Here is a 17,047-nt window from a genome sequence, read left to right as displayed (position 1 = left end):
ACGCGAGGCCTTGTATAAGGTTAGCTTAGTGTATCAAAGTGTGTAATTATTTCCAGTTATTTTCACCAAACATTCATACTAATTGAACCCTGAATGGCCCGGCACAAGTGACTTCCTCCCTTTCCTCCCCCATCCAGATAATTGACTGACTTGCCTGTAGTACAAATACAAAAGTGATCATTTAATTACATTATGTCCCCCTCCCTCACCCCCCCTCCACCCCCGGCCCTCCGCATCAGTCGCAAATGTTGGAGGCCCAGCAAGCAGAGAGTGCATGCTGAATAGTATGGTGTTGTTAGCAGGATCCCTGCTACAGTGACTGTCAGCGTGCAGCGAGGACTGGTTTAGAAACGTCCTCTTTTTTAAATGCTATCTGTTGGCTGCTAATCAGGAGAAAATGGCTGGTTAACAATCTGGTACATGTTTAGCAACAAATTGTCTCCCCTCACACACTCGTGCAGCTCAAGTGTTCACCCCCTACTTGTGCCAGTGAAGGATTTAATTGCAACTGTCATCTCATTTAAACTGAAATTTATCAGGCTGTAATGCCACTCAAAGCAACAGGCATAACAAAACCAAATCAGAGTCTTCGCTCCTGCTTTTCCACTTTGTTCTGAGACCTGCACACATAGAGATACACAGGAGGTTTTCTTATTTTTATAGATTTAATGTTGTAGTGTAACATTTTCCCCACTGGCTGCACTGCAGTGATTTTGAAGACAGAGACTTAAGCTTTAACCTTGTCCTTTCAACAACAGAATAAATCCTCTGGTGCTTTGTGTGGACTGACCTTCCGTGGTGAAAGGGCTGCTACCCTGTTAGGTTTGGCGCTCCTTCATGTTTGGCATTGGTGTCCATTAGGGCAAATGGCACACTCGGCGCACAGATTTCTGCATGCATTCCCATTTGTTTAGAGTAGTATAGAAACCAAACACAGAACGGAGGCAGAGACATACAGCCTGTTGGCTGCAGAATATCTGCAGTGCAGATGGTGAGCGAGGAGGACTCATAGCCAAAGCTATCAAAACAAGGCTTGTGTCAAAAAGGAGCCAATCAAATGTTGATGCATATAAAACAGCAGCTTTTTAAAAAAGTAACACTAACTCTATATTTCTCTTTAAACTCATCCAGTCATCCTGAGGAATATTCTACGAGACAATGAAACTTTCTCCACACATCTGAAACAAGATTTATCGGTGCCAACAGCGGTGGCTGAAAGCCTCATGAATGCCCGGATTCAGATCAATCCAGTAAGTATCGCTACCAGCACGGTGGTAGTGTGTTAAGAATCCCAGCTAATTAGGAATATGGGACAACAGCTTTTTTGTGTAAATAGAGGAATTTAGATTTTACTAAAAAAGTTCAAAACAGCAAATGCGCTGCAAGCGCTGCACTCGGAAAGATGAGGGTGAAACAGCAGGTGGCGCTCCTTCTGACATCGTAATCACAAAGTGTTCTCAAGTTTTTGTTTGACAAAATGTAATTTAAAGCCGGCTGCAGTAGAAATCACAGTTGTCTGCAAATGTTCTTCGTCTAATAGCAAGTCTTATCAAAAAAGATGAAGTGGGCTCCGGTAGCACCTGAATACAGTGTGGACAGGAAGATAAAGATCTTACAGAAGTTTACGTGTGCTTGCTATTGTTTGTGTCTATCACACTTTTTGCTTTTGCCACTGTGGTGCACGAAGTTCTGCTTTTTTTGTATAAATATCTGTGGATTTAAAAACACATTTAAAATCAAAGCAGTATTTTAGCTCCTGTTCCGAAAAGCGATTTAGCATACCATCTGCTTGCACAGCAACCCAAAGGATACTACACATAATTAAATAAAATATGGTCAGATCCAAAGTTCTTCTGTTTGCCAACTTTTGCCGAGGCTGTTGTTTATTTTTCAGATGATGGGCATCCTGAGGCCAGACAGCCTGAGGAGCATCCTGTGTGAGGGGACAGATCTGGATCAGTATGTCCAATTTAGAAGCCAAGCTGAAAAGAAGGCTTTTCAGAATGTCAGCTGCTCCCTGACTCCACAGCAGCTGATTAACACCCAGCAAGTACTCCTGCAAAACCTGGATGCAAGGAAAGTGCTCTCTGAGGTGAGCTGTCCCCCCACAGGTCTCACAACTTTTAAAATTTCTGTTTGATGGGACTTGAAGAAGTTTTTGCATAGTAAGTTGGACCCAATTAACAACAACTGAAGGGATAGTGCATTGTTGGAAAAGTATTTACACTGATTGGGCATTTAAAAAGCCCTAATTCCTTCTTTGCAAGGTCACCTACATCTAGCATTCTTACAAATTATGCTGTCTGGTCTAATGAAGGTGCCATTAAAAATTTAAAATGAAGCTTTTGTAATGTGTCAGCCACTGCTGGTGCACTTGAAACACAATTTCGGATGATGTATTTTGACCTCTGTGTGCTTACCTTATATAAGGAAATGTTAATACATGTCTGATCCTGCATCTGTTATAAATACGTTACATTTATAAACAAGTATTTTGGGACAGGAACAGTGTCAAACAGTCAAAATTGGCATTTAAGAACTTTTTGCTGTTTATTTTTGATGTAACACAAACACTCATGATGCACCACATCAACGGGAGAATATTGTAGCCCTTCATTCTCAGAATACTTGTCCCTTTTAAAGACTAATTATTCCAATGGATCATTGTTTGCCCCAGTCACACAGACCTGACAGCCACATGTTGCTAGGGATAAACGTGTATTCCTGCGTGTTACTGGTCATAAAAAATGCACTCCGGCACTCTTTGCAATCCGGTCGTTAAGTGATGACGTGACAAATCCTACTTCCGGGCCTAAAGTAGTCTGCGTTTAATATGGCTTTTGTGTTGTTAATAGGGCTGCCACGATTAGTCGACTAGTCACGATTACGTCGACTATCAAAATCGTCGACGACTGATTTAATAGTCGACGCGTCGTTTGAAGCTTTGTAAGATCACAAAAGACGCAGGAATACCGGTAAGCAGTAGGATTTAAGAGTGTAATAACGGCCTGACACAGAAGATGGCAGCACTGCATGTACAAGGATGCCAGCTGCCATTAACCCCGAAGAAGAAGAAGAAGCTGTGTCCCAGAATTCATAGCGCAGCCCAGCTCAGTTTCCAACAATGGCGGCAGCTAGTTAGTTTTAATATTACTCTTATTATTCTTTCTGGGTCACAAAATAAACGTTTAACATATTTTCATGCGAGAATGTAGCTGTGTAAACCTCAAATATCTGCTCAGTTTATCAAGACACCACATATTTTCAAAAGCGCTCCGACGTTTTCGGAGACGTCTGTTACCCACTAGCTCGATAGTTAGCCGGGGCAAGGCTCACCCAAATCGTTTTCAAACCCACTGCCGTCTGTCGCTACTCAGGTTAAATATATATAAGTCACTTAGATAACTTAAAAATGTTATTGTTTGGCTTTTTTAATATTTTATTTGTTCCTGAGTAAATCGGTTTGGCTGAGATTAAAGTTATAGTTTTTACACAGCTGAATAAACAACTGGTTATCAGAAGTGTGAGATGCTCGAGAATATACTCCGGTGTCCCGTTATATTTTAGATAGCAAGGAGTTTATTAAACTTCACCGAAAGAATCTGCAAATTTCATTAAAATTTAATAAACTATCATCTTGTCTTTATTTTTAGTTAGCACATACCGTAAACACTTAAAGCTGTAAGCTAATGATAGTTATATAAGAGCAGATGCTGCTGGTGCAATAAGCTGTACGTTTTACGTCCAATGGATGCATGATCTGATTAGTCGACTAATCGCAAAAATAATCGGTGACTAGTCGACTATCAAAATAATCGTTTGTGGCAGCCCTAGTTGTTAACATGTTTAATGTTATGTATTTTCTTCTATTTAATCTCAAAAAGCTCCTAAAACAATCAGTGATCACTGTTGACCTCCCTCGGCTTTTATTACCGCTAATCATTTATTTAAGCTCAGTTTGTAAAACCTTAGGATGTAACTACAGCCCAGCCCATGCAGCAGTATATGAATGACTAACCTCGTATTGTGGATGGATTATCTCAGTTGTTCTCCTGGCTGAAGTTTGGTCCTTTTACAGCATCCTGCCATGCGATTACATTTGTTCCTGACCACTGAGAACACTCACGTTAACTTTTATCGAGTGGGAAAAAAAGTTAGCTTGTTTATATTATGCTAACATAGCTGTGTCGCTAGCGGTCACGTAGCACATCATTATATACCAGCTAGCCAAACTTCAGTAACCCTACAAACGTCACTGCTGTTTAGTTTTCTGTCTTCATTTATGCTGGAAGTGATAACAGAGATGTACGTTTTAATTTGTTTCCAAAACCCGCAGTCAGGACATGCTATATTGTATTTAGATAGAAGCTAGCGAGCTAACGTCCTGCTAACTTCTAACTCCGTTAAATGTCATAAATTCCGTTTTCATGGATGCCTGGATGTTAAACTCAATTGTTACACCTGGTAGAGCAGAACGCTGATCATTTTATTAAAGATGAAAGACTTTAGACAGTTCTTAACTCTCAATAATGCCATAGACGTCAGACTTAACGACCGGATTGCTTTGGTTGCTAGCAGCCGCCTGTATTTCGCATGGTCGACATCAACTTGTCTACAGTCACACACTAGCTGCTCTCTGAGCAGCAGTCAAACAAGTGTGTTACCAAATGAAAACGGATACAAATGTGATAGTTTCAACCACAAACAGCATGTTTGCTGCAGGAAGGCACAGCTTTGTAGGACTCAGTTCCTGGTTTGTGTCACACTTTATCAAGTTTCAATACAACTGGAAGAAGTTGGTGTTGTCCATGCGCACTATGAGTGACCACAGTAATCTGCACCCCTAGCAGTCAATGCCCACTCACCAGGGAATACACATTGTTCTTTAGCAACTGGAGATTGCCATGGTATCACCTTCTAGGCTGCATAGCTATTGATTGGTGTAGCTAGTTTTTTTCCTTTTAGTATGTCCAGATGTTGTTATGGCTAACAGGTTACATCCAAGTTTAATTTAATGCCCACCCACTGGGACATCATGCTGACATTGTCAGTTAGAGCCAGACGTCACTCATACTGAAGATCAGTTGCGTATAGCCGTAGCAAAATAAAATGAATATAAAATACTTGACCTTATGTTACATATTTATTATTAGCAACTTCTCAAGTAAAGTTAGACATTTATGCACCAAGCTGCTGTTTTACAAACTCTACAGTTTATTTGTAGAGGGTGGGAAAGAAAGGTTTGCCTAACCCCCCACCGCTGAGTTAATCTTTCTAATCCACGAGGCTATCCTGTCCGCCTGTGTTGGTGTAATTGATGGTTATGGTCATTAATTATTGGCTGTGATGTTGTGAAGTTCATGCCTAAGCAAAAATGAAATGCCAGAATTTCCCATTCTTCCTTTTGCATTTTCCGTGTGGGAGTTGAACTCAATACTCGCCCTAAATTGAGACCTAAGTAATAAAAAGCAAACGTTGAAGGACAAGATAATATTTATGGATATTCTTTCTGTATGTCTTATTTGAGTTTAATTACTGTGAAATTGAAATAAAGACAAATATATTCTGTGTCAGCCAGCTGGGTTAATTTAAAAGTTAAATGTTAGGTTTCTCCGACTGACTTTGAAAGATGAAGAAAATGTAAATCTCGCTAATAAGTCCTTCAAGGCCAAATGTAGTTTCATGCCTTACGTTCTGAGGCAGAGCTAACTGGTGAAATTGGTACATGTAATCTTTAATAGTTAGTTACAAAAGCACAATCTAGTAATTAACATGTCACTCATAAGCACATCCCTAATAACCTCTAAACTGGACTACAATGAATAATAGTAGATTATTTGTTTGAGATCCAGCCAGTAGATTAATGACTCATAAGGTGATGATTATTATGATTAATAATGATGATAATGATTATTTTAGATTTAGCTATGAACTTAGACAATGAGCTACTTTTTCATTATGAAATATATTAGTTTTACATGCTAAGTAGTGACTCAGTAAGTTCCTCATTATGTTAGGATTACTTCTCCGTTCGCCACTGTCTTTGAAAACTGTTGCGTTTTCCAGCAATTTCACTGGAACACATGTGATCAGATGAGACTTTGTTTGAAACAATGTTTACTTGAATTCTATTAAATCTTTCTGTTCCCTTTTGAGGTGATGAAAGTGTGCACTTTTCTTTGACTTTATCTTTGAGAGAAAATGCTGTATATGGGACAGCAAATCCAATAAATAAGTGATAAGGCAGGAAGTTCACAGGAGAGAGCATTTGAACAATTTAAGCCCACGGGCACTTTCAGACGTAGAGAAAAGAAGAGGCCGGACAAGATACGGTGGAAAAGCTCTTTAGCGCCTCAAGCAGATGGATGGGAAAGAGCATCAGGCCTTCGCACTTAAGGCTCGACGTTGCTGATTGATTGCGATAACAACAGTAACATAAGGGAAAGAACGAGTGAAGAAGTCAGAGTTTATCACTGAGGTAGTGATTGCCCAGGGGTAATTTGGATGTTTTCTTTTTACAAGGTTGAGGGTGGATTTTTTTGGAAATAATATCAGGATGTAATGTGCGTGAACGACAGTGAATGAAAAGCATTCCTCATTTTTGTCTTGGTGTTTTGATTCAATCCGAGTACGTGTGGTTTCTCCGATGGATGGTTGGATGGACCATCTATCCATGTATTTTCTTACCCTTATCCAATTCAGGGTCACTGGGGTAGGGCTGGAGCCTCTTGTTTTTAGAGTCAACTCACCATCTGAGACTTCAGAAAGACAGAGAGCTTGACAAATCTGTTGTGTTGCTATGGCTCACCTTAATGTGACACTGCTGTAATCTCTCCCTCTCACTCTACCATCACTGAGAGGGGGATTTTCAGACGTTTTTGCCATAAAACAGTCTCTGTCTCGTCTCCGTGCCTCGTCCTCCACTCAGTCACTAACAGTAAAAGTGATCCTCGGCGAAGCACTCGAAAATCGATGAGTAGGCAGGCTGCTGCTGACGGTGAGCTTCAGACCACTTCTTTTTTAGCATTTGAGTTTTATTTAGAAACTCAGCCGCAGCGTTGCGCCTTGATGCATGAAAATGGCAGTGGTTGAAAGGGCATGCCATTTAACTCTTCTAATTAGGCTCACACTGGACACCTTCATAATGTCACTGAAACGCACAGTAGCACTTGTCATTTTAATGTAACTTTTACTAGCTTGAGCTAGGATGGTGATGCTCGGATTCAACTTACATGTCAAAATGGAAAGAAATGGCGCGTGTTCCCAATATAACGGCACTTAAATTAAAAGGGTTGATTCTGAATTAGTGTTTTTAGCTAAAATGTGGATTTCACTTAAGAGTCGGGGTGTAGAAATCATGCCCACGATAGTTGGAGGACTTCTAAAAGTACACTTTTTAAAAAAGTAGTGCTCAATATTATTCCCAGCACATATTTATATTTATTGTTTTGTTTGGTCCTTTTTAAGCTTCCAGCAGCTTTGAACCTGAATGCAGCAGACGCGGCGACGCTGATAGGAAAAACCACTGCAAATGCTTTACCGCTGATTGAGGAGGTTAGTGCTTGTAACACGTACACGTGAAATGACTGGTTGTTTTTTGTGTTTCTTTTGCTTAAAAATGATTCGTCCTTACTTTGATATTTCCAGGTGGCCAGGTTGCAGAACTCCACGGCCTTTAAGGCTGCTAGTTCACTGAATTTCCAAGGCGACCTGATTGGCAGTATCAATATGTTTCTGTGTGGAAAGCAGCCTGACTCCAATTCCACCAATATGACCCTCGGTTTACTCTCACCTAGACAGATGGCTAACAAGACGTCAATTTCCATTACGGGCAACAGTTCAGGTAAGTGCTGCAGCAAGCTCCTTTGTAAAGCAAAGCTGTCACACAGGACTTTTGTCCTAATCATTTATCTGCATTTTAGCTCGACAGCACAGTAGGCGGTCATGGTAGCTGGGAAATGGAGAATATTCACAAGGCAGTGGCGCATAATGTGCAGCATCACGGGACACTGCGATTGATTTGCTGTAATTTTGCTGCCGCGGACATACTGCGTGGCTGTGTAGTGTTTGAAAAATGAGAAAGAGCTGAGAGTTGAGCTCGATCAGTATGTGCACAGGATGTCTGACCAGTCAAATGGAGTTTTCTTTTTGTTCTGTAGGGATTTTGATATTTGGCATAAAAATGCAGTACACATGCATCATTTAAATAACTGCTGTACATCTGATGAGTCACACAGTGCAGAACTACAGAAGGTAAGAACCAGTACTTCCTGTAGTGGAAATATCGGTGCAGGTGGGAAATTTTTTTTTGAATTGCACAGTGCAGTCAGCTGTGCACAGGATGTGACCAATTGTGCAGATCCAGGAAAAGGCACCTGTGGCACAGTTGGCATCAGAGCTGAACTGGGTTTGATTAGGAAGGCATGTGTCAGAGGCCGGTCACAGCCATAGCTAATCAAACCAGCTTTTCTCAGTCCGTTTAGAAGCCGCGTACTCCCTGCCCCGACGTGACGATGTTTTCTTAATGGGAATGAAAATCCAGACCAGCTTCTCCCATGTGGAAGCTTATGTTATTGCCTGGGTGGCGCTTTGGCACCAGGCGCAAATATATGACATCTTAAAAATGAACATATGGCAGTCTTAACTTCCCACAGAGGACAGATGGTGTCACTAGCACTTTTTTGGGGGAGATCTGAGCCAGTTTGTTTATTTATTTATTTTTTGTAATATTTAGAAAGGGAAGACAAGCATGGCAGCCATATTGTCAGCATTTGTGCTCAAATTCTCCTGTGCTGTTATGGATTTGGCTGCAGTTGTAGTTGTTTGTAGTGAGTTTGTAGTTGAAGTTAAAGTCGTCTGCAACTGAAGAACAGCCAAGTTCAAGCTGGGTGAGAAATATATATCGAAAAAACACAAAAAGTTACACTCCCCAGTTTAAGTAAACTTGGACCAACTTAAAACCATCCAGCTCAATTCTTCAGTTTTTGCCAAATCAACAGAAATCATCTGAAAGCAGTGGTTTGTTGACAGCTTGGTGATTTATTTTGATCGAAAAAAGCGAACTGTAGAAATTTGTAGAGATTTTCCTACATAGCTAGAAGTGCTATGGCTAGTGCACCATTGTTTCTCATACCTCATCCATACTGAGTAGTGTATAAACACGGTAACATGGTTCGTAGTTGTCTTGACAGCCAGATATGCGTACCTTGCAGCAGTGTGCTCCTTATTAAGGAGTTACTCCAAGTAGCCACATTGGAAGAAAGTGTGGTATCTTCACTCAGCTTTAAAAATCTGCACCTCGCCCACCTTCAGCATGCGTCAGCAGGTGACTGTGTGGATGGGCTCCTCTGCAAAATGCGAGTGAAACAGATATACAACTGCAAAATGCAAATAGCTAATGTAGAAACTGATGAATATATTCTATAAATGATGCAACATGAAACATGCCCCAACAAAATTCACGGGATATTTTCTGTAAGCAGGCACCCTGTTATTGTTTCATACTGCAGCGTATGTTTTTAGTAGACCGAAGGTAGAGTAGTGTGCAGAATGTGGTTCACCATTGTCTTGCTGAAATAAACAATAGTTCCCAAAGACATTAACTTTATGGTAGCACGTGTTGCTTCAAAACTATAAGCACTAATACATCATCACAGACTGAGAATGGACTGATCCCATATTTCGACTATCCAGGTCCAGATGTTGTTGACAACGAGCCGCTCTGTGGACTGATCCAGTCAGTTCAGCTTACTTTTTATAGTTTGAAGTTAGAGAGCTAATGTAGCATAGAAGAAGCTTAAAAAGCAAACTGACAGCAGTTTGGAGGCATTTAAACTCGAGCGATCCCAACGGCATTTTTAAAAATCCACACACTGATTCTGTCTTCATGACTGAAAAGCTCTGACGGCGATGACGCTCTCTCCGTCTCTCCTTCTTGCTTGTTCACCCTTGCTGTCGTTGTGCTCGGTGTAGCACTTGTTTGGAAGCTTTTACTGCACTTACCGTAACGTAGCGCTTGTTGTTGCCAGCTCCATTAACATTATTTCACTTCATCTGTCTGTTGTTAGTTCCTCTCCACATGCTGTGTGCGTTTGTGTGTGTGTGAAGGAGAGATTGATCAGATGGCAGGACAGTCTATCCCAAATGAGATCATGCCACGAGGCTGGCAGAAGCATCCTTCTCCTCTATTTTATGTTATGTTATTCATTTGCATGGCAGAATTTTCCATCTAGGTTTATTGACTTTTAAAGAAATTGTTCCTGAGTCACTTAACGGATTTCCTCTCCTGTAGCTCAGTTGTTTGCTCTCACAGCTAGAAGGCTTTGTGTTGTGTGTCTGTGTTGTTTGCTTTTTCTCCTTGTCCCTGTGTGAGTCTCCTCCTGGTGCTCCCTCGCCCTCACACATCCCAAAGACGATGATGATTCCTGGGTTAACTGGTTATTCTAAACTGGCCACGGCTGTGGATGTAAGCGAAAATTGTCTGACTCTCTGTGTTAGCTCAAGAACTGTTCAAAGCTCGCCTCGCATCTTACCCAGTGTCAGCTGGGATAGGTTCCAGCCGCACGGCTAAGAAAATGAATGTCTGGACGCGTCGAAGCAGTGGTGTCACAGTGCGGCTCTTTACCAGGTTGTTGCCTTGTTTTTCTTGTCTCCCAAGTAGGCCATGTTTTTGCAACTTGGCTCATGTATTTTCTCATTAACTGTGGAAAGAAGTGGCAGTACATCATTTAGTTTCTATTGCTTGTTGAAGCATTCTCGGATTAGCAGGTGGATTAAAGTTATTTGAACTGTCATAGTCTACCTGGCAACAGTCCGAAAACTTTGTGTGTTTTTCTCACAGCAGGACGGCGACCGTTATGGATAACCCAACACCTGGATGTTTAAAAGAAGACCTGGCCAGACCATGTGTCTGATCTTGATTTATGGGTGGATCCTTTAAGACTAACAGACTCTTTTTTTAATCATTTGCACCTGCTTAAGCGCACCTGAATCTATTTTTATATATTTAAAGGATGGTAGCTTTAACCACATGGGGATAAACATGTTTTAGCTGGATAAAAGTACCACAATTGTAAAAGTTTAAAGTTTTGGACTAATTCTATAAATATAAAAATATGTGTATGTATAAATATGAGTGAATCCATATAGGTGCAATTATATACAGTGGTAAACAAATTTATTATTAGGCCACCGCCCAATGTAAGGTGATTACCAAAATCCTTTTTATATTTCTTGATCCACCAGTATGCACGCGCTTACTCAAAATGACGTTTTAAGCCCAAATATAATTACTGTAATTTGTGAAATTTGAAGTTTTAGAAAAAAGCAGAAGAAATTAGTAAAGCGTATTAATATTTTTAAAATTAAAATGCCAAATCACAGCTATTTACCTTCATTCCTGACATTAGTTTTAGTGGTTGAATAATGAATTTCTGACTGATTGTGGGTATAAAAATGTGAATTCGATAGTTAATTTGAAAATAACGAATAAATTTCTTGAATAAAACATCTTTCTTGATTTTAATACAGACACAGAGACATAATTTAGATAAAGGAAACAGAAGGAATTAATTATCTCTCTGCATTTGGTCCATGGTGAGCGTGTAATTGCTGTCTACGTAAGTGCATAAATGTATAATTTATAAAGCTGCAGTGCGTTATTCTGTTTTAATGCATTTAATTCAGTTGGATGGTTCTAGATTACGTTACTTGTTATTTTTTAATGTAACATTGCCCCCAGCACAAATGACAGCTCAGAGAAAATCACTACTAGGTGATGCTATCTTTAATAAAACTCCAAACATGTTTCTTCCATAAAATCCTCGAGAACGAGAGCTTTAGTGTAACTTCCTACAGCCGCACGCTCATTAGAGACCGTGCAGCGCTGTTTCATTAAATGTCTTTTCTTTGGAGAAAACTGCACAAAATGAGATTTTAATAAGAAGCCTCTAGTCCCTGGGAAAAAAGTTACACCGTTAAGTGGGATTGCATGCTAGTGTCGGTGCAAATTAGCAGAAACATCGCCTCTTCCTTACGTGGTAGGCAGTAACATCTCTGTTAGCATGCTAATGGCTGTTTTGCATTTGCTGTGCTATTTCTTTGTGTTGGGTATGTACAGCTAAATAGATCTGGAATATGCAGTGTGTCTGCGTAATGGCCAATTACAACTCCTTTGTAAGTGTAAAAGTACACTCAAAGGAACAGTGAAATAGCAACAATAAAGGCCAGCGCTGAGGTTTTGTTAACAGCTCTGTAATGTCCCCTTCTCAATTAATTGTTGATGGTGACTTCTGCGGCGATATGAGGAAGAGTTGGTGCGGTAGCTGTTCTTACGTAACAGCGAAAGGGAATTGAAGGTTGTTTCAGTTTGTGAAGTAAAAAGGTGTCTCTGCAAATCATGTACTGACGTTATGCATTATGTAGGGAGATTTGTCAGATGTTGGGGGTTTTTTCATGCTCATGTTCAAGTTTTTTAATTATTAAAGTGGATGTTATCTCAGGTAATCCCTCTTCTCTGCAAACAGAAGCTGATCGGCCTCTTTACGCAAAAGTGAACAATCTGTGATGCACAAACAATCTTCTCTTGATTTATCAAAATAACCCCGTCATTGTCACGGTCCTGATTTTGCTGTGGGGATTTGACATTTACTGATTGTCTTGAGACTTGCACTTACAGTCCTCTGAGTATTTTCCCATCGATATATCTCTTTGAATAATTGGCAGCCTTTAGTTCTAGTTTAACCACATCTATTTTGCTGTAGCCGGCGAAGAGAAAATCCAGATCCATGGTGATAGAGTGAGAGTGGCTCTCGTTGTGCTGCTGAAAGTCAAAAGAGGCCTCTCTGTGTCTGATATGAGAGCGCGCATCAATAAGATTTATTCAAGCTTATTTGAGTCTCTGCTGAAATGCAGCAACACAGCACTATTTGTACTGCTTGTAAGAAATAAGTGCTGTTTTATTGATGCAGGGGGGTAGTTCACTTATGACTGACATATTTGGTGTATGTGTGTGCTGTACCTGTATGGATCTGTGCACCCAGTGTGTGTGTCTGCTTCAGGTTCTTCCTTTCATGAAAGGCATAAAATATGAGTAATGCTCAGAAGATAATACAACAGCATGTGCAAGACTGTGTTTGTGTGCGCGCACGCGTGTGTGTATCACGGGCATTCGTGGTGCTTCGACAGCGCTGTCTCACTGTTGTGCAGAATTGAGCCCATCTCCAGGGTGCAACTCAAATTGATTAAATTTGCGAGGTAAGTTGAGGGGTTGACTTGAGGCTCCAAGCAATTATTTGACTGTGGCTAAACCTGGTGTAAAGAACAGATTTTCTTGTTCTTTCAGGCTGCTGTTTTGTAATAAAGCAAAGTTCTGTTATCAAAAAAAAGAAAGAAAAAAGGAGTACACAGCCCTGGAGAATACCTAACCTATGTAATCCGATGCTCCCTGTAGCCCACAGAATATTCAACTGATATATCTTAACCTGATATATCGCATTAGACAAAGAGCTATATGCATTTGTCCCTGCCATCTCTAATCACGTTATATTGCTGAGTGAAGCGGTCTGCTCATATCATGTTATAACCCCTTTAATTATCAGATGTATTTATGTCTGTATTTATGAAATAAGGTTTCCAGAGATTTAAATAAAATCTACATGTTAGAGACACTCTGTGAATATTAGTGCTGGGTATAGGGATGCATATATTGCTGTTAGTGGAGGATATTCTCAGAGCACCAGTGGAAAGTCTGCATGACTGAGTGATGAAGCGGGTTGGAGTGACTCACAGCTGCATGACTTCACCGCATCCCATCCGGTGAAAGGCCGCTGCCTCTTAAAGGTAGTTTCCTAACATTATTGGCCTTTGGCCCTTTTAAAATGACACATTTGTTACTTGTGACAGAAATAATTTTTCCTTTTCAGGTTGTTACAGCAGCTGTGTCACAGCCGGAGCAGGTGGTTACGACTCAGAATGAGAACCACTGAGTTTGAAGAGGAAAAAAAAAACAGATTAGCTTAATCACATCATAGAATATGAATACAAAGACAGGTGGAAATAGTCCCGACTCTTTGGCTTTTTTGGGGGATATAATTTAACGGAAACCTCTGCATTATTGTTGGTCATTTATAGGTACACTACCGTATTTTTCGGACCATGAGGCGCGTGGGATTATAAGGCGCACTGTCGACAAACAAGCCTGTTTTCATACATAAGGCGCACCGGATTATAAAGTGCATTACATGAAACAAAACAGTCAGATAAGTCAAACTTTACTCAGCTCATTCCTCTTGCTTCCTCCACTTCTGTACCATTCATTCATTAATGTTGAATTCTCTGGTAGCTGCTCTATAAACACTGGAACAACAGTATATGTTCTAATTTTTAGTATGTAACTTTGCACTGTCCACTTTCTGCTGTAACAAAACAAATTTCCCACGTGTGGGATTAATAAAGGTTATCTTATCTTACATGAATGACTAACCTCATATTGTGGCTGGATTATCTCAGTTGTTCTCCGCTACTGAAGTTTGGTCCCTTTACAGCAATTTTCCATGCGATTGCATTTGTCAAAAAAACATCAGGAACTTTAATCAAGTGGAAAAAAGTTAGCGTTCATTCTCCAGGTTCACTGTGTTATGCTTTGGTATGCTAACATAACTGTGTCGCTAGCGATCACTAGCACAGCATTATATACCATCTAGCCCAACTTCAGTAACCCTACAAACGTCACTATTGTGTAGTTTTCTGTCTTCATTCATGTTGGAAGTGATAGCAGAGCTGCACGTTTTATTTTTTTCCAGAAATCTCTTGGTCAGAACATGCTATATTATGTTTAGGTAACTAGCGAAACCAGCGAGCTAACTTCCTGCTAACTTCTAACTCCGTTAAATTGAATAAATTCTGTTTTCATGGATGCCTGGATGTTAAATTTAATTGTTACACCTGGTAAAGCAGCAACACTGATCATTTTATTAAAGATGAAAGAAGTTACAGTGTTCGTTTGGGACCTGACGCGGACGGAGTTTTGGACCCAGATTACTATGAGCCGGGAGGCCATAACACTCAGACAATCCATCAAGCGGTGCGGCTTTGTAGCTTAGCAAAGTCCCACTAAAACATTTTTTGACAGATTTTTGAGCGCCGTGTACCGCATAAAATTGGTTCAAGGTCAGTAAACACAGCCAGAATTCATAGATAAGGCTCACCAGATTATAAGGCGCACTGCCGATTTTTGAGAAAATGAAAGGATTTTAAGTGTGCCTTATAGTGCGGAAAATACGGTACTTAAAAGTGTATTTCCAGCTTGCAAGAGAATTTTAAAGCAACCTAAAATAAAATGACAGTCCTAGTTATGGACTTCAGAACCTTTTTGGTGGGTATCATTTTTTTCTCTGCAGGAAAACCCTGTTCGCCATCAGGAAACATAGCTTTTAAAATCATAGCATGGAATTAAGATATTTTGTCTTGTCGTCTAAATGCGCCTGCAAGTGTCCTAAGGCGTGCTCAGGGAGGACAGAAGCCTGAAGGGCAAAAGCTTGTTTGATCTTGATTTTCAGCATAAATACTGGCTGTGAAAGAGAGGCCTCTCAATCCTTCTGACTTTTGGGGTTTAAGCAGGTGGTGTCGGGAAAGTCAAAATAGTGACATCGAGTTTTGCCCCTTTAATGTTGGCTCTTCCTATCATTGTGAAGCAGAACTCCTGCTCATTATGTGTTATTATAATAGTAATCATGGTCAGTATTAGACACCACATGGTACTGTATATGCTTGGAACCATTAGTGCCAAGTTACACCTGCAGGATAACACTGCAGTCTGCCTAAAAACATGGCATCTGGAAAGGTTTTAAGTTAATTCTGATGTGGTGAATTGTAGTGGTGGGGTCATGTTAATAATCCATTAAAATTTGGCTTATATCCACCAAAGTCTCCAAGGTCAACCTAATGATTTATTGGTTGAAAACTGACAAAATCCATATATAACTGAGCAACTATGTTCTTTATAGTGTGCTGTGCATTGTCAAAATATAGAAAGTATATTATATATATATTGATAGATATAGATAGATATAGAGATATAGATATAGCTATAGAGATAGATAGATAGATAGATATAGAAAGTGTATAAAAATGTAAGATATCATATCACATATGACCTGTGACCTCTCCTTTAAGATCAATAGATTGAGCTGAAGGTCACAGATCAGTGATAATAATGCTATATAGAGATCTTTTAAACCACATCTCTTATTCTCTGTATTGACAACAAGTAGACATATAGGGGATGATATATGGGGATTCTAAATATCACTTTACAGTTTGCATCCATACATCACGTAACATTTGACCTCTGACCTTAGTTTTACATTTTACATCTTCCTTTTTATATTCAAGTTGACCCCAAAATGTGTTTATGTCTTTAAAGAAAGAGAAAGAGAATGAGCTGCTTAGTTAGTTACAACTATATTGGAGTATAATATTATATAATAAGCTTCAATTATTCATGTGCCGTTACTTACAAATCAATGCCTATTATTCATTACCTACTCTCAGATAATGTCTGTGTAATCAAAGTACACATCGGTCATGCTACATTGATTTTTACTGCACTATAAACTTAGTAAAGTACGTTTAAAAAGAACAAAGAAAACAAAATGAATATATACAAAACACAATACTGTTCCCTTAAAAGTAAAAAGCACTGTATATGTGTAGGTGATTGAGACTTTCCAGTTAAAATGTGTTGAGTGCTTAGTTAGAGTAGAAAAGCTCTCACCTGTTAAATCCAGCCGGCACCGTCATGAACACAAGAAGGTGAAACAGTCACCAGGAGAAAGACGCTACTGTTATCAATGATTCACTCATAGCAGCTCTACTTTATTACAAACCACATATATAAACCTACAAATGCCAATATGGCAACACATAGCATGACACTCATCTACTTCCTGCACATATTTGTATAGTCTCTTATCCTATAAACTATGGATTATTATCTAGAAACATAGCTACATTTTTGGTATTTTTAAATGATTAAAACTATTAACAA

General features: G+C 39.7%; 1 protein-coding gene across 1 annotated transcript in view; it reads left to right on the top strand.

Moving 5' to 3' along the window:
• The window catches only part of LOC146675130 (phospholipid-transporting ATPase ABCA1), a 202,693-nt gene that overhangs the window by 22,954 nt on the left and 162,692 nt on the right, over positions 1-17,047 (top strand). Inside the window, exons 6-9 of the mRNA XM_085400190.1 lie at positions 1,132-1,250; positions 1,895-2,092; positions 7,468-7,554; positions 7,648-7,843. Of these exons, the coding sequence (XP_085256316.1) occupies positions 1,132-1,250; positions 1,895-2,092; positions 7,468-7,554; positions 7,648-7,843 (600 nt within the window). The remainder of the gene's footprint in view (positions 1-1,131; positions 1,251-1,894; positions 2,093-7,467; positions 7,555-7,647; positions 7,844-17,047) is intronic.

This window comes from Rhamphochromis longiceps, linkage group LG3 (genome assembly GCF_057381845.1).
Source record: "Rhamphochromis longiceps isolate RC_006_pf linkage group LG3, R_longiceps_female_GT1.1, whole genome shotgun sequence".
NCBI classification, from domain to species: domain Eukaryota; kingdom Metazoa; phylum Chordata; class Actinopteri; order Cichliformes; family Cichlidae; genus Rhamphochromis; species Rhamphochromis longiceps.
Note: the sequence above shows the minus strand (reverse complement) of the source record. Positions and strands in the feature narration are given on the sequence as shown.